Source organism: Nesoenas mayeri, assembly GCF_963082525.1.
Source record: "Nesoenas mayeri genome assembly, chromosome: Z".
Classification (NCBI taxonomy): domain Eukaryota; kingdom Metazoa; phylum Chordata; class Aves; order Columbiformes; family Columbidae; genus Nesoenas; species Nesoenas mayeri.
Window position 1 is genome coordinate 47,701,299 of NC_137542.1, and position 25,651 is coordinate 47,726,949.

General features: G+C 38.2%; 1 protein-coding gene across 2 annotated transcripts in view; it reads right to left on the minus strand.

Annotated features, from left to right (window-relative positions):
- The window catches only part of ZNF608 (zinc finger protein 608), a gene marked incomplete at both ends in the record, with an annotated part of 83,743 nt that overhangs the window by 19,864 nt on the left and 38,228 nt on the right, over positions 1-25,651 (minus strand). For both annotated transcript variants that reach the window (XM_080363004.1, XM_080363003.1), the window contains one exon: positions 24,398-24,653. In XM_080363004.1, the coding sequence (XP_080219130.1) occupies positions 24,398-24,653 (256 nt within the window). The remainder of the gene's footprint in view (positions 1-24,397; positions 24,654-25,651) is intronic.

Here is a 25,651-nt window from a genome sequence, read left to right on the forward strand (position 1 = left end):
AGCTTGCTTTAGTCCAGGATCTACACACAAATTTCTGTATAAATTATTGACTGCACTTTAGCCTCATCTGAAATGTTGGCCCCCGAGGCTGATAAGCTTTGACCCCAGGTGGCACATGCAACCTTCTCACACAAGAAGCAGGAACATTATTGCTTTGCACTGAGGACTGCAGCCCAAGAGCCAATCAATCAAGCCCTCTGACAGGTTTTACAGCCTCCTCACATTACGCCTAAGTCAAACTCCATGGCTCCTATTGTATTCTTTCTTCCTCTGCTCTCATGAAGTTAGGGCAAGTCCAAGGCTTCAATGAAAAAGAAAAGCTATTATGAGCAGCTCGGAGTTTATTGACTCTGAGCTGTACAACAAAGGCCCAAAAGCCTTCTCCCTGAAAGTAACACATGCGTAATTGCTAATAATCATCAGCGACAAAGATCAGCCCTTAGGCACATACTTGTGTGAAAGAAAGGTGTAACATTTGAACAGCTAGACTCATCATCTTCACATACTGAGAAAGATTTCCTAAGATAATTTTATGCACTGCAAGAACACTAACCTTTCAGTCACACAGAACTGTCATACAAATGTTGCTATGTTCCATAACATAAGTTGTGCATTAGAAAACCAGTGATCAAACCAGATTTGGCTAAAAATATCCCTTTTGGAATCATGCTATGCTAACTATGGACAAACAGATACATTCTTCTTTAGTCACTCTATAGTATTTCAAAATCAATATCACATTGTTCTCAAAATTGAAAAACACTTTCGCAACTAATCACCATGTCGTTATTTTTCCCGAGCGTTCTCCTGAGGTATAAAGAGCATTTAAGTTGGACTCTTACATGCTTCACATGGAATACCGACTTGTCTTTGAAAGCATTCACCCTTAATTATTACTATCATTTTTAAACAACTGTGTATCACATCAATTGCATGCATAATTCTTATTACCACTAACAGGTAATTTACAGAATCATACTGTGCTGTCACCAGATATGCAGAAACCCTTTTTTGTGTAAGAATTTCAACATTGTGTACTGTGACTAGATTTTACAATTGCAAAAGTCTTCTATGTTGTTTGGTTTTTGTCGTTGTTTTTTTTTTTTTTTTTTTCCGTTTATCAAAGTTAAAACGTGTGGTGGGGGAGGAAAGGAAAGTTTTTTAAGGACTAGTTTTGATAGGAATGGAACTTGTGATCAACTTGCAGCAACCAACTGCACTAACTCCAGAGATCGGTTTTGCTGGGTATTGAAGCAGAAAGAAGAGAGTGGTTCTTTCTCCTTTTTCTTTTTTATTTTTTTAAGTTAACTAAGCTGTAGCTTGACATGATTCTGACATCATAACTTCAGCTAAAAACTGAAGGATAATCTCATTTCAAATTACAGAACAGAAATTGATAGCCTTAAGGAATACTTATTTACTTTCTTAAACCTGAATATCGGTACTAAGACAGTGAGAGGCACTTCAATTAAACTGTTTCATCCACGTGTTTGGTAGTGCACCGACCTCACAATTGCACCAAACTGGTAAGGGATTCAGAGACCTTTCTGGGAAGGTGCTGGTTGAAAGAACAGCAGCTTCCTTCTGCTAAATCCCCTGATACAGCAGCTTGCCTCTTCAGCTGTCATTCAGTCCAATGTGGCTTTTCATATAAAACCAGAGGAGATCAAGTGTAGACTAAAACCTTCTTTCAAATGAAAGATTCCCCTTCCTGCCTGGCTTTCAGCTGAAAGCATATTTACACCCAGAAGAATGAGAAGAACTCATAATTTGCCGTCCATCAAATAGCTTGTTTTCAGATTCTACTGAAGTTTCACAGTTATTTAGGTGGACACCTGAATAAACAGAACACTAAGCACTGGTAGTACTGGAGCAGCATAGTAAAAATTAAAATAGAGCAGGCCTTTTTATTTATTTATGCAGTTACTGTCGATCAAACAGTGACAGTATTAGTAACTCAAGTTATTCTTATGAATATTCTCTTATTTCCTTTCTTAAAAGTAAGAGTGTGTGCAACCTTACATTTCTTGTCCTTACAGGGATGTAAGACATAGCTGAGAAAAACTGACAAAGCAGTGTGCGAAGGTAAGCACTGCAGCATCCAGGACTGTACGCTTGTAGTGTATGAGGATTCCTGTTTACAACGCTGCCAATTAGCTACCACTCAGAAGCACTGCATTCAGTTTGACCATTTTTTTAAACGGAAATAAATGTAGTGCTATTCTTGTCAATTTACAAAGCTGAATGCTGCTATATTTAACCTAAGTGCTGTTTTTCATGAGTGCTCTGTAGGATGAATGATATCTGATTTAGAAAAATGACAGTGATTTTGCTTAGCTTTCCAAAATCAACACCCATTTTAGTTGAACAAAACAAGAGGCTGCTGAAGCACATTCGTCTCCCTGATTATGTATATTCACCAAGTACAGCCCATAACCCACTTACTCACAGCAGCTTCAGACAGCCAGCCTCACCCACAGATCCTTACAATTTAATGAACAGTCATATCCAACAAATCTTTTACCAATAGCCTGACAGGAGTTTTTCTTTTAGATTCCAGGCCTAAAAGAGAAATTTGTCATTGCTTAAATAAATTTTACAGATGTGATAAAGGCAATAAAGAAAATAGGGCTTTTATAAAACAAAATCGACAGAGCAGAAAGCTGTTCTACACTGTGCGCAGGCGCACTGGGCTTGTGTGTACTGAAGGGAAATAGACAATGAAGATTAGGAGGCATGAAATGACAGCCTTCTTTGCTTTTCAGGGAACGTAAATTTTATTCACAGAATGTAAATCTCAAAGTCATGGTTTTCAATCTGCATGCGTGATCACAAGAAATTGATTTCAAGGAGATTTGGAAGTATTTAACTCATTGCTCAGAGATGCAAATCCCATCTTGTACAATCATTATCGTGAAAATAGAGAAAAAAAATGGGTGACGTTTCAAGGACTCTGCCTATACATTTTCATTTTTCAGATAGTCACAGCTCATTAAGCTTCCATTTCAAATACAAACCTGTCTGTATTGAAGCACCCAAATAAAGCTGTGTATGTTCCTTATGTTTTAGGGCAGCTTAAAACTCTCCATGAATAATACATCTCAAATGAAAGACATTATTGAATATGTTTGCCACAATGTAACACACCCATGCTTATATTCCTCCCTAAATGAGCAGGAGAACATCCTTTGAATGCTTCAGCAAACATGCCAGCAGTCCTAATGTGGATGCCGTACTGAAAAGTTTTGGCAAATGCATAAAAACACTGATTGACTTTGGTATGTCTGCTGCATCTCACGGTGGTTTTCTTATCTTTTGATACCTCCTTCTTGATACTTCTCTGTTTACCACAAAAACAACCAGGTAGAAAAACTGTTATTAAATTAAGAAATCCCAAACCACAGATTCTTAGGCATGGTGTGTCAAGTTAGTACGTAGTATCTCTGAAGTGCAGCCTTTTCTAACAGAAAACAGACCTATTCTGGAACACAGATGAGCTTCCCCTTCATCAATAAACACAAATGGACTCTGTTTAAAACACAGAGGAAACTGGTTAATTTCTATCTCAATAAAATTTATGAAGCAATAAAAACTTTGTAGTACAAGCTTTGTGGTTTACTTCATTTCCTTGCCACATGAATTAATGAGGAAAATTCTTCCCTTCATTCTGTAACGCAGACTTGTGCTGGAGAGTGCACCTTAAGCTGACCAAAGCCCTGACAGCCTAATTGTGATTTACACTCCGTGCCCACAATTTATTTCTAAAATTCGCCAAGGAACATTTTAATTTCCCATCTTTGTGATGACATTGTTTGTGAACTCAGTCACCACGACACTGTGAATTGTGCTTGGTAACACAGTGTAACAGACAGCAGGGAAAAAACAAGGACCAAAATGGCATGTCTGAACTAGGCAAACTGTCACCAGATCACACTAGTATAACCCTTAATCCTCTATTTAGGATACTGAAAATGTCAGCTAATTTAAATTTCTGCAACCTCTGTATAGAAGCAAAAGGGAGGGGGAAATGTACTGAATGTCTGAAAATATATGCCTGCAACAGGAGTAGAATAGACTGAAAAAGACTTTATGTGTCATATTTAGTCAGATTAAGTACAACCTTCCACTGCATGTTTTATTGTCATTTATGTTCTCTCTGTCCATATGAAGAAAGCTGCTTCTGACTGGCCACAAAAGCAAGGCTTCTGGGAGTATTTTGTTCTCCCTCTTCAAATTCTCCAATGCATTAATTACCTGACCTCTCTGCTAATATAAAACTGCAGCTTACTCCTTACATGATCATCTTTGTCGGAACAACTTCCACTCAGACAGAAGCTAATCCACTGCAGCTAATGGCTTCTGTCAGGAAGGAAGGAAATGAAATGGTGCTATCATTGTACTACATGGAATAATCTACATACCTCACGTGGACCTCCCCTTTCATGAAATATAATACCCGTGTGATGTTTCAAACTCACATAAAATCAGGCTCAGTCTGAATGTGGGAATGCCGCTTCATTTAGCCAATGCATTTCTTGTGATAAGGTTATAGCACTGGAGATTGTGAGTGCTCACTGAGGTATTTACCCTCCCATAGGCTGGGAGACAACTGCATGGAAAGACTGCTCCCTTGATCTTGGTCCTCCCATGCTATTTGTATAGTTGTTTTCATCCCTCTAACTCACCTACCTGCCTTATAAAGAAGAGTGTTTGTGTTTCAGGACAGATCACCTGAAGATGACCATGTGAAACAACAAAAGTAAATAGCAAAAACAATACTGTGTTTTTATTTACTTTTATTTACTGTGCAATATCACCAGCAGATTAAGGAGAGGGAAGGATGGAGCAGTATCATAGAGAATCAGGGCACTTCATCAGGAAAATAAGGCAGCACTGACAGGGAAAGGGTGCCAGTGGGGAAAAGATCAGACCTCCGTCTGCCTCCACCCACACGTTTCTGTTGATGGACAACATCTCTGAGCAGTAGACAACCAAATGCAGTAACAACAGATGCCACAACGAGAAGTTTGTAACACTTCAGGAAGGTGTGAAAGGAATGACAGCTGGCTGCCTTTCTCAAGTCTTTGGCAGAAGCCTCCCTCCTCACCCAGAAAGCAGATTCCTCTGTATAGGCCCTTTTTTCCTCTCTTAATAAAACTGCGTATTGACTGAGAACTATTTCTGAGAACACCAAAATCCATCAGAAATGCAAACTTGACTGAATAGTTCATAAAGACTATTCGTATAAACATTTTCTTCACACTTTTAAGAGTCCTGAAGGTATAAGCACACTCAATGAAACAACTTGCATTTCCCAAACAGTGATGAATTTAACAACCATTTCCTTCAAGAAGCTTCTGTTTTTCTCTGAAAATAAAGTTTTGTATTATCTTTAATGACATACAGATTACTGCAAAGACATGACTCAGTATTTCATATGACAAATGACACAAGGCAAATCTGCTAAACCTGAAAAACTTAGAAGTGGAAGTAGCACATCCCTAAACCAAAAAACTGCAGGTGATTCTTTCAGTAGAAAGGTAAACCAGAATTATTCCAAGGAAAATGGCAGCCACTGAGTTTATTTCAATTACTTTTAAATTTCAAATATTAACACCCACTGTTTTAGAAAAATTAAAACCTATTTTTGTTGCTGATACGTCTGTATTTAGGTGTTAAATATATTCACTTCTAGTGTTATACATTTGGGAACTGCTTAAGAGAAGCCTATGAAAGTCCATGGCTAGGAGGCTCTACCTGAGAAGGGACTATCAGAAACATACAGAGAACAGAAAGATAATTTATTCTCTCCAAAGGATTTTCCACCTACATCATCAACAGTTCCTTGGTAGTCAAGTCAGAATGATTCCAAAAAGATCTGAATCAATCTGGGCTTTGTTTTTGAAAGCAAAGGCACTGCATACAGAACCTTCCAAATTGCTCTGGATTTCAGATATTCACAATGACAACCACTGCAGACATAAAGAACGAATTTGTGTCTAGATAAAACTGCTTTGAACTTATTTTTCTGATTCTACCATCTCACCTGTCCTGTCTAGAGAATATAGAAGGCATAATCAAAAGTTAAGCTGTTACTGGCTGAAGACCTCTTGTCTTCAAAGCCTTCTCACTGAGTGATTAGTAAGCTATCTATCTGCATTAAATACTTCTAGAGAAGTGTGGGGTTTTCTCTTACTGTTCATGAAAAAACTTCCTCTTTCTTTAGAGATTCTAGATGGAAAGAAATACTGTGTATTTGCAAGCTACTTGCTCACTGGCAAAAAGATTCATGGTTAGATAACCTGATGGGTAAAGACTGTTCTTCGACAAAACAGTATGACAGACCAACTCAGAAATTCATGAGATCTTCAGACTTCATAAAACTTCAGGAGTGCAAGGGAGGGCTGCAGAAAGAACTCAAATGAATCAAAGAGTACATTGTTGGTAATGCTCACTATTACTCTTTCTGTCACAGGAAAATCATCTATAGAGAAAGCACCACTGAGATAGGAAAATCTTGAATTCTATAACCAATAGGTGGTAGGAAATTATGAGAAAACTGGAAAGACCAGGAGTGAAATTTGTCTCTTTATGGCTAGCTGCCAACTGTCTTATAGATGCCATAAATAAAATATACCTGGCTGTATATTTGAGACCTTGAAGAGATTTTTTTCTTCTCTCCGAGCAAAACTCAGCATACAACCAATATTCCTCAAAGAAACACACAGGCAAAAATGTTAATATCTATTTACTGCTGTCAACATATTCCACTGAAAGGAGTTTGAAGGAAAAGAGGAGTATGTCTTTATTACTCTCCAAACTGAAACCAACAGCTGTCCTCACAGAAGGAAGATTAGTATTATTTATGTGCCTCACTCAGACTCAATGGTATTCTTGGATCTCAATATGCTGTACTATGTTTATAACACTGCCTTCCCTCATTTCTCATCAGACAGCTTTTAAAGATTATGTTACAGGAAAGCAAAGGTTACTGGAGAAGCATCCTTCAAAATTACAAGATATTTACTAGCTAGGTATTGATATGAAAAAATAAAGAAAAGCACAGGGGTAGCTTTCCAGCTGAGTGCCTACACTCCCATCTTTTTCCTCCAGCCGTACAGATTCAACAGTTGGTCTCTTCATCACTAGGCTGCCCGTAAGAGAGTTGTTCTCTGTTCCGTATTTGTTTCTCATGAGCCCTTGATTAATAGCTGTCTGCTATAATTTATATATAGCCCTGGTTTTGGCAGCACAACTTCCTTTTTACTGCCATTGTATAATATTTCACTAATGCTGTTCAACTAATTTTAAATCTAAAAGAAATACAGAAGGTGACACACTGTGTCACAATTTCTTAGGAAATCCCCATGTGGCAAGTAAACAACAACAACAAATCAATTATGAACCATCCTGCTCTTAAAATCACTGAACTATAGAGCTGAGGGGACCTCAATAAGTTGTCCAGTCCACCTCCTTCAATTCTGAAGCAGTATCAGCGTCTATCCTAAAAAAATGCTTGCATAGATTAACAGAGACTTCACAAGCTGCTAGACAGTCTACTCCACAGCCTCATTATCCTTGTTGTTAGAAATGCTTTTCTAATGTCTCACTTGAATCTCTCTTGCCACAACTTAAGATCATTATTTCCTGTCTTTTCTGTCATGGTCACAAAGAGCAGACCAGCCTAGTGACAAACAAGATCTGATCTGACTTAATACCCTCCCCAAAACAACAAAAAAAACCCAAACAAGTAAACAAGAAAAATCCTAAATCAATTCATTTACTTCAATATTGTGATATATTGTCTAATCTATGCTATGAGGTTATTTTCTAACCTACGGTGACCTTCTTCAGTCAAGATTTGGGTTTAAGCAGAGCTGGGGGCAAAATGGAAACTAATTAAAACCTGTGATCAGGAACATAATGCTATTTACTAGTCTATTGCCACCAAACCTGTGTTTCCTGCATAAATGCACTGTGGCTGACCCAGATTTTCTGTCATAAACACCTTATACTTCAGCCGCAGTTAAGCATTACTTATTTTCCAAAAAGTATTGCAAGGAATGGCTTTGGAGGGTAGTTTTTGTTTAAGGATCAAAGAGGAAAGACTGTTGTACTGCTGCTTTTGCACTGCTTAAAATAGAAAACCTCTTGTGAGGTCTTCTAAAACAACAATTCAGCAAAAAGCAAATGCTGAATCCACTGAGTCAGCCTCTACAAGTATTTTTTTTTTAAGGCAGCTTTCAATGAATCCATTTTACATGTTTCTCAGCTCTCCCTCCCCAGTTATTCTTACATAAAAACTTTCCCTCCCAATCCTTTCTCTTTGAAAATTTGGTAACCGTAGTTTCTGTACCCTGCTGAGACTTGATACGTAGAGCTGTATTCTACCTGCTATTAAGCTGCTGATAGCAGTGTTTCTGTTGCAATTTATGAGAAATGTCAGTTGAAGGCAGAGAGTATTGTACACACTAAATTTTCCCAGCTGGATACCTCTCTGAACAGAAAGCAAAAACATGAATACACATCCACCATACATTTGAGGGAGGGGAGGAAAGAGACTGCAGGAAAAAAGGCTTCAGGTGAGATGTGATTTTGGGTGGTCTAAAGCCAGTAGAAAATGAACACATCAATGGGAAGATATCTCCAACATTATTAGAAAACACCAGACGTTCTTAATGCAGTCCTTGGTGCTACATCACCAACACAAAGACGCCTCTGTGGACTCCTCAAATGCCTTTTTCCCTTCCACATATAAATTGAATGGCTGCATTCTGAAAACTGTAACATTCATCTGTTTGTTTCTCTGACCCAGGCCAGCAGGTTCTTGTTTAACGTTCAGCATGAACACAGTTCAGCCACCTAAACGTCTTCAGTGTTTTGTGTGGTTTTTGCTTGTGTTTGGTTTGGTCTTGCTTTTTTCTGCCTTCATAGAATGAAAACCAAGTCACCAAACACAGGAAATACAGCTGTCTCTCGTCATGCTCTTCAATGCTCTTCAACATCAGTTTACTTACTTCAATGATAGCAATATCATATAGCAATGAATTTGTTGGTGCAAGTATTTTAGCCTTCCTTGGATAACAAGGATAGCAATTTTCATGTTTCTTCTTCACAATGACAGCTGAAGGTAGTAGAGTTAAAAAGTGAGGAACTGAAGTCCTATTCAGCAAGGAGTGGATAGGAATTAAAGCAAAATTTTGGTTTTGTCTCCTAAAAACATAACGGGACCATAGCTTTTTCTACACCAGAAGGTACTGAAGATTACGAAAGTATTCACCAAAGATCATTACTCTTCAAACACTGTCTCCCTGGAGATCAGAGTTTTGTGGCCATGACCTTCTCTCCAGAAAGCACTGTATTGAACTGAAAGTTTTCAGGCAAATAGCTTAACAAATCCTACAATTTATGTCTGCTTCACAGTTCACACTATACAGAAACATTCATCTGTCAGGGAGGAACTATCTCAGATGTAAAAGTCACCACTAAAGAAGAGACAGATTATTACAGAAGCAAAATAATTCATTATGGAACACATGTTCCTCAAATAGCATATGTGCCTTCCCAAAAGTTATCAAGTTTTGTCACTAGTAACTAGCTTCCAAATTTGCAATTAATCTTTGTCATTCCCCAAATCACCTCCTCCATTAGAAGCACAAAACTCAAAATAATGAAAATCGCAAACCTACTGAAGTTAAAATGCTCACAGTCAAACTGAGGACAGAGCCAATTACCATTTAAATAACAACATGGAACTCTTTGAGGGAAAGGCCTTTTCATCTTGAAGATTCAAATGCTGAACAGTGAGAATCGGAGTTCTTTCCAGGGAAAAAGCTACAAAAAAAAAGAACTATGACCCAATCTGTCAGTCATGTGCTTAAATCCCTAGCATTTTTTACTGTTAAATGTAGCTCCCTTGGCATGTAATTAGTGGTGATATCATCATCAATACCACAGTTAATAAATGCTTAAGTAACTCTTTTCTTGCAGGTTGTTCTGGTGTTGAGGCACATGGATTAGCAAGAAGTGAAGAGCAGACACACCAAGGGTGAAATATTAGTTGCATTTTTCATCTTTTCCCCTGTGGAACATTAAATGTAAGATTTCCAACTTTTGATCAATTCACACTTAGTTGTTAATACAGATTTTGCAAATTTTAATGCCTTGTTAATTTCAAATACAAAATAGTGTAAGGTCAAGTAGCATTAAAAATCTCATTTGGGTAGAATTATGAACCATGTGCCTTTTGAGTGGCAAAGGCAAACAATAAAACTGTACTGAACTGCAGTTCAAATTTCTGTCATTTTTTTAATCCTTTCTCTGGAGAGCTGTGAAGGAATGATGCTTTGAAAAGTGCTTTAGCCTCTGACAGTCTGTGGAGTTTGCTGATGTCACACTTCCTAATTGACACAACACAGGGTCTGCATGGCACATTGCTACAACATTTGTTTTACAAGTGCACATTTCACAGGAAACCAGTGATTAATTTCCCGAAGACTTACAGGCATACATTTCCAAAAAGGGAAAAATAAAACTGCTACATATCCACACAAATCAAAATTTACAGAATCATGGCAGCCAGCCAGCAAAACTACTCCAGGTCTGCTTTCCCATCTGTTTGGCCTGTTAACTAAAAGAAAATAAAACCAAATTGCTCCTTCTGCAACTAATTATCAGAAAAACTCCCTAAAACTCAAATTTCATTTTAATAATTTTAATAATGCAGAATGCCTTACAGTGATCAGTAAACCTCCTAGCACTGTACAATGTTGACACAATAGCTCAGAAATAGGTATTGAGACAAGAACAGTTCCCTCCTCTCCCAGCACTGAAAAGGTACTGTTACAAGCCACTGTTGCTGACCACGGAGGAGACCTCTCTTCATCCTTCTAGCAAACTAAGCCCTCCAGCAGATGCATTTAGCCAAATCTTCACATAGTGGGTGATGCTACCCCTTCCTGTACATCTGCAGCAGCCCTTTGATTCAGGCTACAGCCTTCAGAGCAGGGTTGGTGGAAACCCATATGTATCAGATCCTTGGTCATCCACAGTCACAGCACTAATGCAAATGAAACTAGCACTGGTTTATGCAGGCTTGTGAATTTGCTGGCACTGGAGAACACACACAATCCCTGCTGTTGCCTCTACTAAATGGGAGGTAACTTACACAGATCAACTGGCTGAGCAGTTGAGGTCAATAACACCTTCAGCTATTTGTCTGCTGGAGCCCTGACAAGTGATTCTCAATTTATGGCAGTGTACTACGTCAAAATAATTACTTTTTCTTTTAATCTATAAATTAAAAACCCATAGTAAAGATTTGCACAGCTTTTGTCTGTCTACCATTGCAATGGTATACAGTACTTAATATACTACAGGTTTCCACTTCATAGATGAAAAAATAGTTTGTCTAAGAGCACTTTCAACAGCTGCCCATAAATCAGCCCACTCTCAAGAGTTCAACTCAGGAGTTATTGTGTCTATTGTGCATCTTAAGGTTCAAAGAAAGATTATTGATGCATTCATTCATAGCCAAGAATGTATCCCAGCAATGAAATTTACCCTTCAAAGCTGACCCAAGCTTAACCACTGGACTGACTAAATAATTTAACTGTTCAACGATATGCTACATCTCTTCCCTGAAGATTGCATTTTTGGTGAATTAAGCTAGGTTTATACCAGTGGTATGTTAATGGCACATACTCCAAAAGCGTAAGCAGCTGCTGCCCACAAACATTGCCAAACTGAATAATAGGAATGCAAACAAATCTCCTGGTGCAGTTAGGTTTTTTTTAAAGTATTTAAAAATTGTAGGGTTACAAAATTACTTTTGTGGAAGAAAGAGGCAGAAAATAGATGAAAGCAAAGCTGTTATTTACATAGAGCCTGTAATAACTGAGTAATGTTGCCAGTGTAAGAACATTAATTCTGTCACCTCTTTTTCATACCCAACAATTTATTTTCCTTTCTGCGCAAAAGTGTTTCTGCATCTAGATGTAATCATGAAAAGAACAGCAAGTGTTCTCCTCACATACTAGAAAATCAGAAGAGTCCCACAGCAACTTCTCGCCTGTTAGGAGAAGCTATCTGGTGCAGCTAATTCAGTCAACATTCCAGCCTTTCCTAGCTACACTAAGCCAATACAGCTAGACTGAAGATTAAGGAGAAGGGAAACAATTACGCTGTATGTTACTGCCAAGGATGCAAAGACTCTAAATCTCCTTGAAGCTGAAAACAAATTAGCAGCTTTGCCTGAATCAAGCTGTCTGTCCAAATTGAAGCTTCTTTTTACAACAGCATTACTAACTGTGCTCCTTGAAGATAACGCTTTGAGGATACAAAAACATTTTCTCTAAGTTCTTTCCTGTCACTTGTTTGTCTAGATCAACAGAACCATTTGTAACCCAATCACCACCCACTGCCCTGCAGCAAAACCAAGCACAGATTTACTCCTATCCCTCAAGAATCCCTCTGCTCCCTTATTTTTACTAATTTCCTGTGCCAGTTGCATGGGCAGAATCAAGATAAGATATAGTGTTAGTCTGCTGGTTCACGTTTAATAAAAATGCACTATTAACTGGTAAATCCAAACCTCTATGCCACCCTTAATCTTTACCTCAAGGAGAAACTGCCTGTCAGTTCTTGTGGAAAAACCTCCAGAATAGGTATCATGAAATAAATTACTAAAATGCTACATAACTTAATTCCTACTGTCAACAGGAAGATGTTTGCAGTGGAGGTGTAGTCATTTCAAATCGGTTTAAAAGTTGGCTGGCATCTGCAGTTTCCCAGGTCAGCAAGAGGTCATAACTCAGTGTAACAGTGTGCGCATACGCCCACACAGAAAACCTGGGAGACCACTCTCAAATAAGATGTGAAGGTTTGTTGTGCGAAGTTTCCAAAAGAACTAGATTGGAAGAAAGTGCATGTGGTTCAGTGATACCTCCGTTCTCATGGGCTGGATCAGTGGAAGTTGGAAGCACTGTGGAGATCTTTCAGCCTTCCACCAGCACTTCTGAGGACGACTTCACTGCTGCGTTTTCTCTCCCCACCAGAACTATGTTTGAACGCTTTCCCAGATAAATCTGTTTCTAACCAACCCTGAATAACCAACTTAATGAGAAACAACTACTATGTCACTATATTGCAAAACCAAGATCTTTCACTCTCATCTTAAGTAGTCCTCCACTCTGGAAGGAATGGGGCCTAGCTGGGGTTTCAAAAAATTGGTGAAGCTGAAAAAGCTCAGAAGTTGGCTACCGCTGGGTAAAGAATTGGCTGGATGGCTGGGCCCAAAGAGTGGTGGTAAATGCAGTTAAATCCAGTTAGGAGCTAGTCACAAGCGGTGTTCCCCAGGGCTCAGTATTGGAGCAAGTTCTGTTTATTTAACAATCTGGACAGTGGGATCACGTATGCCCTCAGTAAGTTTGCAGATGACATGCAAATTGGGTGGGAGTGTTAATCCACTTGAGGGAAGGAAGGCTCTACAGTAGAATCTGGAAAGGCTGGATCGATGGGCTCACACTAAGTCCAGCAAGGCCAAGTTCAACAAGGCCAAGTGTTGGGCCCTGCACTTGGGTCACGACAACCCCATGCAACACTACAGGCTCAGGGAAGAGTGGCTGGGAAGCTGCTCAGTGGAAAAGGACATGGTTGTGCTGAATATGAGCTAGCAATATGCCCAGGTGGCCAAAATGCTAAGGGGATCCTGGCTAGTATCAGAAATAGTGTGACCAGCAGGACTAGGCAGTGATTGTCCCACTCTACCGGGTGCTGGTGAGGCCCCATCTCAAATACTATGTTCAGTTTTGTGTCCTTCACTACCAGAAAGACATCGAGGTGCTAGAGAGAGTTCAGAAAAGGGCAATGAAGCTGGTGAAGTGTGTGGAACACAAGTCTGATGGGGAGCGGCTGAGGGAACTGGGGCTGTTTAGCCTAGAGAAAAGGAAGCTGAGGAGAGACCTTATCACTCTCTACAACTACCTGAAAAAAGGCTGTAGCATGGAGGGTGTTGGTCTCTTCTTCGAAGGGATCAAGTGATAGGTTGAGCAGGAATGGCCTCAAGCTACACCGGGGAGATTTAGATTGGATTTTAGGAAAATCTTCACAGAAAGGGTTGTCAGGCACTGGGACAGGCTGGGAAGTGGTAGAGTTGCCATCCCTGGATGTGTTTCAAAGACATGTAGATGTGGTGCTTAGGGACATGGTTTAGTGGTGGACTTGGCAGTGTTAGTTTTACAGCTAGATTCTATGATCTTAAAAGTCTTTTCTAACCTAAAAAATTCTACGATTCTAACTAAACTATACTCCTACTTACAAGTCACACTGGTCTGACATCCTTAAAAATACTGAATTTTTAGTTTTTATAAGACTACTAAGGAAAACTTATTCTTTCCTTTATATAACAGTAGAAAATTGAAAGGCTTTTTCAAGTGTGTGGGGACTGTGCTGAAAGGTCATTCTCTCTTTCAGAACTGAACAAAAATTACCTCATTTTCCTTAAGTAATGAACATAAGTAGCTTTCACTGGCCCTAGTTCAGGGTGTAGCACCTCTAAATACAGGTCTTTAGCTGGGAATTGTTCAAAGCAGGAACAATTGTGGGTTTTAATTGCTCAGGCTTGTAACCAGCCATATGTCTTCCTCTACAGCTAAATGAAGTCCATCAATAGCCAGCTGTTCTTCTGCATGAAACTGGCTTGGAGGCTAACTTGTACTGGCTTCATTGCCACCAGTAGTGGTTTGAACAAAATTTCTCAAGAAGCAAATATTAATACATTGCAAGACTTCCTCAGAAACCACAGAACTTAACAATCGTAACTTCCAGGACTTCAATAAAGTTGTAGAGAATAACCAAAAAAAGCCTTTTTTTCTTTCTAAATCCATAACACACATTAGAAGTCATACTCTGCTAGAGGTTGACATCAGCTTATCTCTTCCCTAACGAAAACAGATCCTTTAGTGAAACCTGAGACTCTTCTCTTTCCAAAATCTCCCAACTACAGGGGGTCACATCGCCTCAGGCTTTAAAAAATCCACAAAAGCCAGCGCTATAGGAATGCAAGGTTAAGAAGTACAGGTTCAGTCGCTGTAGGGGAAAGTAAACAGGCAGTAAAATGTAATCACTTGTTTCAGCCTACTTAAATGTAGAAGTTTCAAGTGACTGTGGTGTGGATGTGGGGGGAAACAACAAACACCATCTTTAGATTAATTGAAGATTGATCTGGAACTGCTCCTGCTTGAAACCAATTTTCCACAGCACTTTTCCTTAGTGTTAGGGACCAGCTACAGAACTGCCATCTACTGACAACTAACTTAGTTTCATTTTATTAATGGGAATCTTCATACTGTTGGGTACATCACTAGAGAAAAAGCAAATGGCTGGATCTGCCTGTTAACACTCATATAGAAACAATAACAAAACTCAAACAAAACAAAAAAAATCACTTAAATACACTAAAATATCACCTCAAGCAAAGTCCTGGTAAACTTCCACACTAAGCTTAACAAGTAACTCACATCTACTAAAACAAAGTACACGAAAAGAAGACTTTTGTTAAATATTCTCCTTTATTCTGATTAAACCTTTAACAAGGGTAGTATATCCTGCCCTTAAAAATTACATCTATCACCTTAGCTATATCCAGCTATATCCCCTTATTTGAGATTCAAATTTGCAGCTAGTAAACACAAACTAGTGTTAATTGTCATGGACATAAAGTGTGCCTGCTTTAGTTGATAATCCTTAAAATAAACAAACAAACAAGTGAAAACAATTAATTAAAAAAAAAAAAAGGCAAAGTGCTCTAATAAAGGACTTTTTTTTTTTAATCCCGAATGCTGGTGTCGGTTTGTTTTTTTCCCCTAAATCTCATCACATTTGGGGATATAAAATTGATGAACGTCAATTACAGTTTCCATTGCAACACTAGCTTTAATAAATTTAGGCCTAGTTTTTCAGCCTAAATCAAGAAACCTAATTCCCTTGACCTTTTATTTTTGACATTCTTTGTCTTCACCCTCAGTCTCTACTTTTCCTGTCTCCTTCTTTTAGAACAAAAATATAAGATGTAATCTTTTAGTAACCCTGAAGACCATGTTCAAAATTTAAATGGAGGTTTTCCTTCTGCTTTTTGGATTGCATCTTGTCAGCAACAGTTCCAGACTAGTGATTAGATCCTACCACATCAGTAGTAACTGGAAAGACTTATGAGTATGCCCCCAGGGTGAAAAAAGTAAGTTTCCACTGATTCTAAAAAATGAAAAGCTGGATGTTAGCCCATCCATTGATCTTATACAGGCAAGTTAGTCCCAATGCCAAAAGCAGCTTTTCACTACATAGCCTGAAATGCAGAAAAAACTATTATTGAGATTTATCTGTATTAGTGAAAACATATAGTAGTCCAGCAATAAAGAGAATCTGTCATTCACCACTACAAAAGACCAGCAATACTTAGGAGTGTAACAAAATGGGAAGACCACAGCTTGTCCTAACTAAATAAACTGTGTACAAAATCAGACTGACTGTGAGAACATCCTTCAAATAAGTGTTTTAATTCCTTAACTACACCAGTTAAAGACACCATTTCAGTTGTGCTTTCATTCCTTACTCCCGTGGTATTCTTTAGTAAGAAAACACTTGCACGCATACACACTTTCTTCATTAGCAGTCATCTCTCCCCCCTGCTATCTACAAATCCAAACACCACATGTTGCAAGTATTTTCTGCTGGAACAGTCTCACTTTTATGCAATCTGCTGCTATTGAGATTTTGCTTTTGAGCAGTAAATGCTCAAAACTGTTTCTTTTCTCCTTCAGTGTTCATAACCTCACTGCTTGAGCAGGCTCAGTTTCACATTCAAATAGCTCCAAGCAAATGTTTCCAATCTCAATTATCCTCCTTCCCTTTTCTGTGCACCCTCCCTGCCCCCATATGCTTGTTTGTAAAAGGGATAATTTTCTATGTATGTACAAGAGCGCAGGGAGTCTTCCTCTGTAGCAGTCTGGCAATATACACTTTTTTATGTAATGTCTGGAATTTGTTAAGTTTTTTCATTCTCTGCTTTGAGTTATACCAAGAGAGTTGGACCCTGTCTTCTCAATGAGCTGTAAAATACAGCATTTGCCAGGTCCCTTAAGATATGCTGGCCCTTACTACCATGGCTACAGAAGACACTTGAGGTACTTTTGGTCTGTTATTGCAGCTGTATTGTGGCAGTGCTCTGCTTAGCATTACATCTGTACTCGTAAGAATGATGCAACGAGACAAGCACTCAGCAGTAAACAAACCACGCATCCCTCCATGCAATAGAGATGTACAGCCTCTCTCAACAAAGCTGTAGAACTAGCACTAGTTAGACCCTGTGGTGTGAGTATGTTTAAGGAGGAATGCTGTAATTTAAATACCAAATTTAACATTTAACAGCACCTTTACACAAAATTCCTCATTGCTTTTCTTCCAGTGGTGGTCTGCAATTTTTAAAAAACTCCTGAAGCAGTGGTGTTGAGAAGGAACGGAAGGGGTGATGAACTAGCATAACTTCTCTGCTGCATTAAGAAAGCCTGGAAATGAGCAGTGATTCTGTTTTCACATGATTTTTTTTCTTTTTTCTTTTTTTTTTTTTCTGCTACAGATCTTCATTAATCTGTGATGCTTCTCATCACCTATACAAACATCTTGAAACTTAACTTACTGTTTAAATTAATAGCTAAAAATATCTCTGAAAAAGGAGTGCTTTGTAAAAGCATCAGAATTAAACTTGAGATCAAAATATATCCCATCTGACATACAGCTTTGCCAGCAGGGAAGATCCATAACTTATTTTGCATTTCTCCTTCACTGAGAAGGTCTGTGCTGACATGATTTATCTACTGTTTGCTGTGCACAAAGAGCCTGCAAAGCTTTGGTTATCGTAGCCCAGCTGATTCATGGCAACTCATCAAAACCACATCAACTCAACCATGTAGACTTGGTTCATAACAGCCAGTCCCAATGGTTCAAAACCATTTTAAGGGGCTTCTGTGGATACACAGGGGTTTGGCTATAAAAATTACTATTTGCTTCATTTATTTTAGATTAAAACAGTATTGAATAGACTACAAGTAGTTGTCTACCTGGGAAATTGAAGGTTGTGTATGACAGTGTCTTATAAGGAGTGGCTGAGAGATCTGGGGCTGTTCAGCCTGGAGGAGGCTGAGGGGAGACCTTATTGCTGTCTACAACTACCTGAAAGGAGGTTGTAGCATGGAGGGTGTTGGTCTCTCCTCCCAAGCAGCAAGTAACAGGACAAGAGAAAATGGCCTCAAATTGTGTTAGGGAAGGTTTAGACTGGATATTAGGAAAAAATTCCTCACGGAAACAAAGAGTTGTCAGGCATTGGAACAGGCTGCCCAGGAAAGCAGTTGAGTCAGCATCCCTGGAGGTGTTTAAAAGATACGTAAATGTGGTGCTTAGTGACATGGTTTAGTGGTGGATTTGGCAGTATTAGGTTTACAGTTAGAACTGATGAACTTCAAGGTCTTTTCCAACCTAAATGGTTCTATTATTCAGTCAAAAACAGTTCCTTTTTTGGTTCTCTCAGCACAAATGTTTTGTGTTATAGCAATAAAATATATCAATATTAAATTACTGTCATACTGGCTTTGACCAAGCAGTCCAGCTAGCTCACTCATTGCCTCTAACATTGGCCAGCACTGTATATTTGTATTGGATTAGTGTGGCACGGTTTTGGTAGTGGGGGGGCTACAGGGGCGGCTTCTGTGAGAAGCTGCCAGAAGCTTCTTTCAGTGTCCAACAGAGCCAATGCCAGCTGGCCCTAAGATGAACCTGCCATTGGGCCAAGCCCATCTGCAAATGTGGTAGCACCTTGGGGATAACGTATTTAAGAAACGGGAACAATCCTGTGCAACTGCAGCCAGAGAAGAGGAGTGAGAATATGCAAGAGGAACAACTCTGCAGACACCCAGGTGAGAGAAGAAGGAGGGGCAGGAGGTGCTCCAGGTGCCAGAGTAGAGATTCCCCTGCAGCCCGTGCTGCCGCCCATGGTGAGGCCAGCTGTCCAAAACCCACAGACATTATAATGCAAGCCCATGGCTTCCAATTGTGAGATACAGCCCATTTCTCTTTTTTGCTACTAGTTTCTATGTAACACACACTAGGTATTAGACTCTAAGTGTCTTAGACAATACAATGAGAGAGCGTATAAAGAACCCCCTATCTCAGGCCTCTTGAAATCCATTGATTTACTGGGTGTGAGATCACAGACAGTAGAAAGAGGGAAAAAAAAAAAAAAACAAAAACCAACATAACATCTCAAAATGTAAACATGTTTATAAGCTTTTTCTGGACAGATGACATTTTTATTTTGGCTGACATTCATTCTGGTCAGCAGATGACTCATGTGACAGTAGAGAATAGCTGGATTTTAGGTGTTCTGTTAATGCACCTAACAAAAAAAAAAAACCAATCTTCTCCATGATCCACTTCTCTGTAACATGGACATAACAAAGCTTGTTTTTTTAATAATGGACATCTTCATGCTTCTCTCCTATGAAAATACCCATTTCAATTCTGAACTGAATATAACAGTTAACAATACCAAACCACTGCTTCCTGTATCCAGCAAGTCAATGGTCTACATCACACAGAAAGGACATATAAATGCACCCAGTCTGACAGCTTACCTGTTTTTTTTAAAAATGTATCCCTTTGTTTAATAAAGGATATTACCTCTCTTTATAAGCCTTGCCTCAGCTCAAGACAACAGTGTGATTTAATCATGTCTATCTGAATTTCTATTAATTATTTTAAGGTCACTTGATAAAACAGATTTTTAAAAAATATCTAATTTTTGCATTTGTTTATTTACATATTTGATATGGCTTTCAACATTAAAAGTTTCGTTGTTTCATCATGCCTTTGTATTTCTGGAAGTAGGAAAATGTGGTTGTTAAACCACAAAAATTGCTAAGTGGACTCAGAGGCAGTCAGACTACCTCTCATTCTTATATTTCTACAGAGAAGTACACCCTCTTACTTATACAAGCATGTGCAAACACATCTATAACCAAAGACATTTAAAACAGACTGTTATTTTAAAACAGATTTTGCAAAACAACGGTTAGTAAGGCAGGCAGGAATCTGCGCCAGCTCTGTGCAAAGATATGTTTTCAAAACAATATCTATGCACAGGAGTTGCATATGTGGCAGACTGGGAAACCCATACACAACGAATACCAGGATGCCTCTTTGTCATCTAAGCATTCTCCTTTCTACTAAAAATTTCTGCAAAATAGTGTCAGAACTGATGCTAGGATAAATTTGGAATACCCTGGAGATGATCCCATCAGATTTCTGAGGCCCAGCAGATTCCTGTTTCTTACATTTGACAACTAGTCTCAAGTTATGAAAACCAAGAAGCTAACCTGGATAAGAGGACACTAAAAAATACAACTTATTGCCCCGCTATTCATTACTGAACAACAACAGTTTGTACCCAAACTGCACAATGTCAGTGCAGCAATGCAAGAACCCTAACAGCATGTGTAGGCAGCTTCTTCTGTACCCAAAGGCAGCAAGGTGATGGATGGCTGTCTCCTACATAGTTTTCAGGCAAACAAGACATCATTGGAACTGTTGCTTCCCACATCTGAAGGCAGACTGTGCTACTAGATGCAGAACCAAAAATATGACATGACCCAGGGCAACTGTGTATGAGAAACTAAACAAAAAAGCAAGCTCTAAGTGATTTAGAAAGTTGGTTGGCGGTTTCCCTTTTTTCTGGGTCATTTTTATTTCCTCCAGGCAGGGCGAAACAATTACTGCTCCCTTCAAAAGTGTTTACCCAGAAGATAATTACACAATTTAGCCAAGTACCTAATTCTAGATAAACCTTACTGCTCAGTATAGAAATACAGACTTTCAACAGCTGGTTCCCAGAGTATCAGAAGCACCAACCAAACAAAAAATACACTCTAATAACAGCTGCTTTTTGTGAAGGACTTCCACTGTTACTGGATGGTAGTTTCTCGGGTCAAATACCTGCATCAGCTGCCAACTTTAAGGATGACTTGCCCATAACTATTTCTCATTCCACTAGTACATATCCTTCAATATTCTTTTCTACAGCCACTAACACCACTGTGGACACATTATTGAGTCGTATCCAAACAAGGTCATTATGCAGATCTAAATGCCTACAGTGTACATACGTAGAAAGTAAACACTACACAACTTAGTAAAACTGAGAAATGCCCATGTGATAACCATCAATTGTGTGAGTAACCAGCTATGGTTAGTTACAAAGCCCTGTAATAAGATGTGACAGACTTCAGATGCCAGCTTCCCTGTACAGGTTTTAAAATCAAAACACTCTGGAAGAAACAGTCAGATTTATTAAATCTGCTGATCAAGTCAACTGAATAGATTGGCATGGAATAAATTAAAAGAGCTGTAGTAACAATGCACTTTTTGATCTGCCACAGTTCTGTCTGAAATCCAATACTGCTTTTATTCCCTCCTTTGGAGAGATTATCTTGAAACTATGACTAATAAAACCAAACATCATCCATTTTCTGACCTTGGAGAACAAATGCAACAGATTGTGACAACTTGTTTAACATTCCTAAATGAAAACCGGTTATTTCAGATACCAAAAACCTTGAAAACATGAATTCTCAAGTATACATGTTTTCCTCTATAAAGCATGTATTACATTTAATAATGAGTTCTACATAAACTATCTGATTTCACCTTTCTCTACTCACTCTGTTATTCTTATGCTAATAACTATGATCACCACATCCTTTCTGTATTTGCATTCCCACAGCTAGTTGCTGCAGCAAATGAAATCTGCTCAGCAGCACATTTGATTCATACTTCCCACGTGCCATAGAATATGCAGACATCCTACAAGCCTATTCTAATCACTTCACAAGTCATCTGGCTAGATCAGATATAAAATAATTCAAACATCTCGAAACACAAAACAATGTCAGAAATGTTCATACCTTGGCTTCTTAGGATTGTTTTAAATTAAAAAGCTAACAGATACATAGACAGCTAGATACATGTCAGTTTGCTTCTATGTTTTTGTTAGGTTTTGGAAAGTAGTGAAGGGACTGAATATGAAAGAAACATATGGCTATCACAAAGTACATTTGTATTTCAGTTGGTCATTATGAGCATCAAGATGGTTTTAGATGTCACCAATTACAAAGATTTCAGTTACAGTATTCTGGATTTACACCAATTTAGGAAAGGTCATGTTCTGGCCTAATTAAAGTCAAAATCATAACTGGAGAAAATGAGTATTTTATAATCTTCCTTCTGTTAAAGATGAATTACGAAGACCCATCTGCACCCTGTTTTCTACAATATGGCAGAAACACAAGCTGTTATATAGCCACTTTCACGAACACATCACAAAATTTGAAACCAGCTATATATATACATATATATACGCCTCAAACACCAAAACTTAATTAAAATGCAAAAATGATCATTAGTAACTCATTTTTCATAATACAGTGTTGATTGTGAACACTAGAAAAAAGAGTACATTTTTTGTCATTTTCTTCAGTCAGCAGGGTCTGAAACAGTAAAACACAAAGAGCACAGTACAAACCATAGAACATGAAATCATATCAATTATCTTCAGTCTCTTAATCTACATTCTAGCTATATTTCTAGAGGATTTTAAAATCCCATTTTATCTGTTATTGTAGTCACTCATAGATGTAGTGTCAACAAGCAGTATTTGTAAAGCTGTGAAAACAGGCACATTCAAAACCGTTTCACTCAAACATGCTGCCACTGAACTCTGAGTTGTTTCAGAAAATTGTTTTAGACAGACTGGGAAAAGGTTAAGGGAGTTAATTTCTATTAAATAACAAGAGTTTTTAAACCAGTAGAGTGCTGAGAAACTGGTAAGTGGAATGTCATCCTGAACAGAATGCAATTTTTTCAATACTTCATTTCTGGTGACAAACCTTTAACAAGGCAAGCTTCTTAAATTCAGTGGAGGTCAGAAGTTTAGTTTATTCAGCAAGAATAACACTATTAACAGCTACTGCTCTTTCATGTCAACACAGTTAACGCCCACACATTCCAACTCTGGTTAATACAGGCCTGTCAAGGAAGACTGGAGCTGCTAAGGGCAGTCATCTCTGCAGGGGTGTTTTAAAACAGAATTTATACTCTGTTTTAAAAACAATCTAAAAGGATCAATCTACCTTATGAATCTGCTGTAGGCATACACAGAGAGAAAGATGGATGGATGAAAGCATATAAAAGCAAGTAAATCTGACTCTATCGATTTTTGAGAGGACAGTGTAGAGCACTTTGGTGAGGTCTTATATATCACTGCAAAGGACCAAATGCCGTTGTTCATATGTCTGAAGGATATCAGGATTTATCATGCAGCAATGCACTGCTGTATTTTTTCATTACATCCTTCTGCAAATAATATTTTTTTCAATGTTGAGGGAGGTAGATCACTAAAAATTAAATACTCCTCAAAACAAACATAAGAACAATCACAGGAAGACTCTCAAGCAGCTATAACTGGAGAAACCTACTATTTTTAAACCAAAAATTGCAGAAGTTTAGTGTACACATGCAGTATTTTTAAGAGCAAAAGGAGAAAGCTGCTATTTTAATAGTGAGCTTTTGAAAACCAAAATGGCAAAATTTGCATATCACAGCATAATCCTCTTCCTGCTTACTTTGTTCTAAATCATAGCAAATAACGTTCAGTATTCCCCAAAGCTCTTCAGGACTCCTACTTGGCCAAATGCCTTCAAAGGATATTAACAAAATCGCTCTGGTTCAAACAGCACTTCTCCACCAGACAGAACACTCTTCTCCGAGCAAGAACACCTTACTCTTAAAGCATGTTTCAAATAACCAAAAAGCAAACAATAATCACATCAAATTGAATTTCTGCAAGGATCTCTGGGGCTTCTATTGTTACATAATAGTGGCATTTTTTTTATCATAGTGTCTGAATTCCAAAATATTCATCTAAGTTCTATTCATATATCCACTCCCATCACATATACCCCTTCATGACGTACATTTAAATAGTACATCTATGTTATTCTGTTAAAGATTTCTTCATATGCTTTTCTCAATATAGCAAAAGAAAACAATTCTGTTGTTAGCCGATGCTACATGGGTAGGTCATTTGGAAAATGCAGTTGCTTAAATAATTAAAAAAACCTGCTATTTGTTTTTAAAATAAAAACTCACTAACTGAGCTATAGAGCTGTGACTGCCATTGTACAAAACGGTGTCCCAACAGACTAGCAAGCCCCTAGTTAGCACCCAGGCAGATATAGCAAAACCTCCTCCTTGTTAACATATCTTACAGACAAACCTAGTGGAAAAAACAATTTACCTTCTTCAGTTTCATGCCACACAATTCCTTCCAAGTTCACGCTGGTCCCAGGCTCACAGGGTCCAAGGCATTCGGGTTCTGTTACTACTCCAACCTCGCAAGTATTTACACCCACTGAACGAGTCCGTACCAAAAGCTGCTCGACTGGTGCTGCAATATTGGATGAAGATGGGGAAAAGTAGGAAGGCAGAATCTGAGGTGTGATACTGCTGGAAATCGGAGGTGGAGGTGCAGGCACTGTAAACAGGGGATCAACCTGAAAACAACAGACAAACTTACTATAATGGTGCTGTGAGATTTAAAAAAAAAAAAAAAAAAGAAAAGAAAAAATAAAATAAAAATAAATAAATAAATAAAATAAATGAAAGCCCAGTTTGCTGAAATTGCATTTGTGTATGCAGGGATTTGATGTATCATGGTAATTTCAGTCTTACGAGTTTAATTTTTTTGACATCAGCCCAAATGCTGCACATGAAAAATTAAGTACTAAAATATCTATCACGCTAAACAAGGCAAATTGCTAAGTTTCTACAAGACTATTCCCTGTTGTCATAGACTGCTACTATGAAATAATAATAAATTTTCAAAACAAGGATTAAGGCCACTTTTTTCTTGGTGTTGACAGAGACTGATTTGTGAATGGAAATTAATTTTGCAAACTGGGAACTGCATTTTCTATTTAAAGAAAAACATTCATAAAGACAGTACAAAGACATATAAATGCCATTTTTTTTTCATGTGCATCACAGAGAAATTAGCACTTGGAACAATTCTAAAATCCATATGGCATCAAATATAATCTTTTGTCATCCAATAATTTAGAATACATTATGATCACCCACCTAACAGCTTACAGATAACATTTCCATTTTTCTACTTGAAGTAACACATGAGGACTTTTACAATCATGAATCCAAACGATCTAATTTCTCAGGGTTTCCAAAATGCATATTTGGAAGAATACAACTCGCCAGATAATCAGCCTGTACACAGACAATACACACAGAGACAATATCTGTACATGAACTGAAGAAGTTATCTTTCCCATATGACTCCAAGTATACCCAGTAGCAGATTTTCTGTCTGCAAGTTTAGCCTGAGGGTTCTCAGTATTTTACAGTGGCCACAAAGTCCTTTGTTACATAAAAGATACCTAAATGAGGATATGAGTGTGCTCACTCAAATAGCCAAACCACATAAAATTCATATTTATTTGGCCCACTGGATCATGGACATAACACCAAGAAACCATCC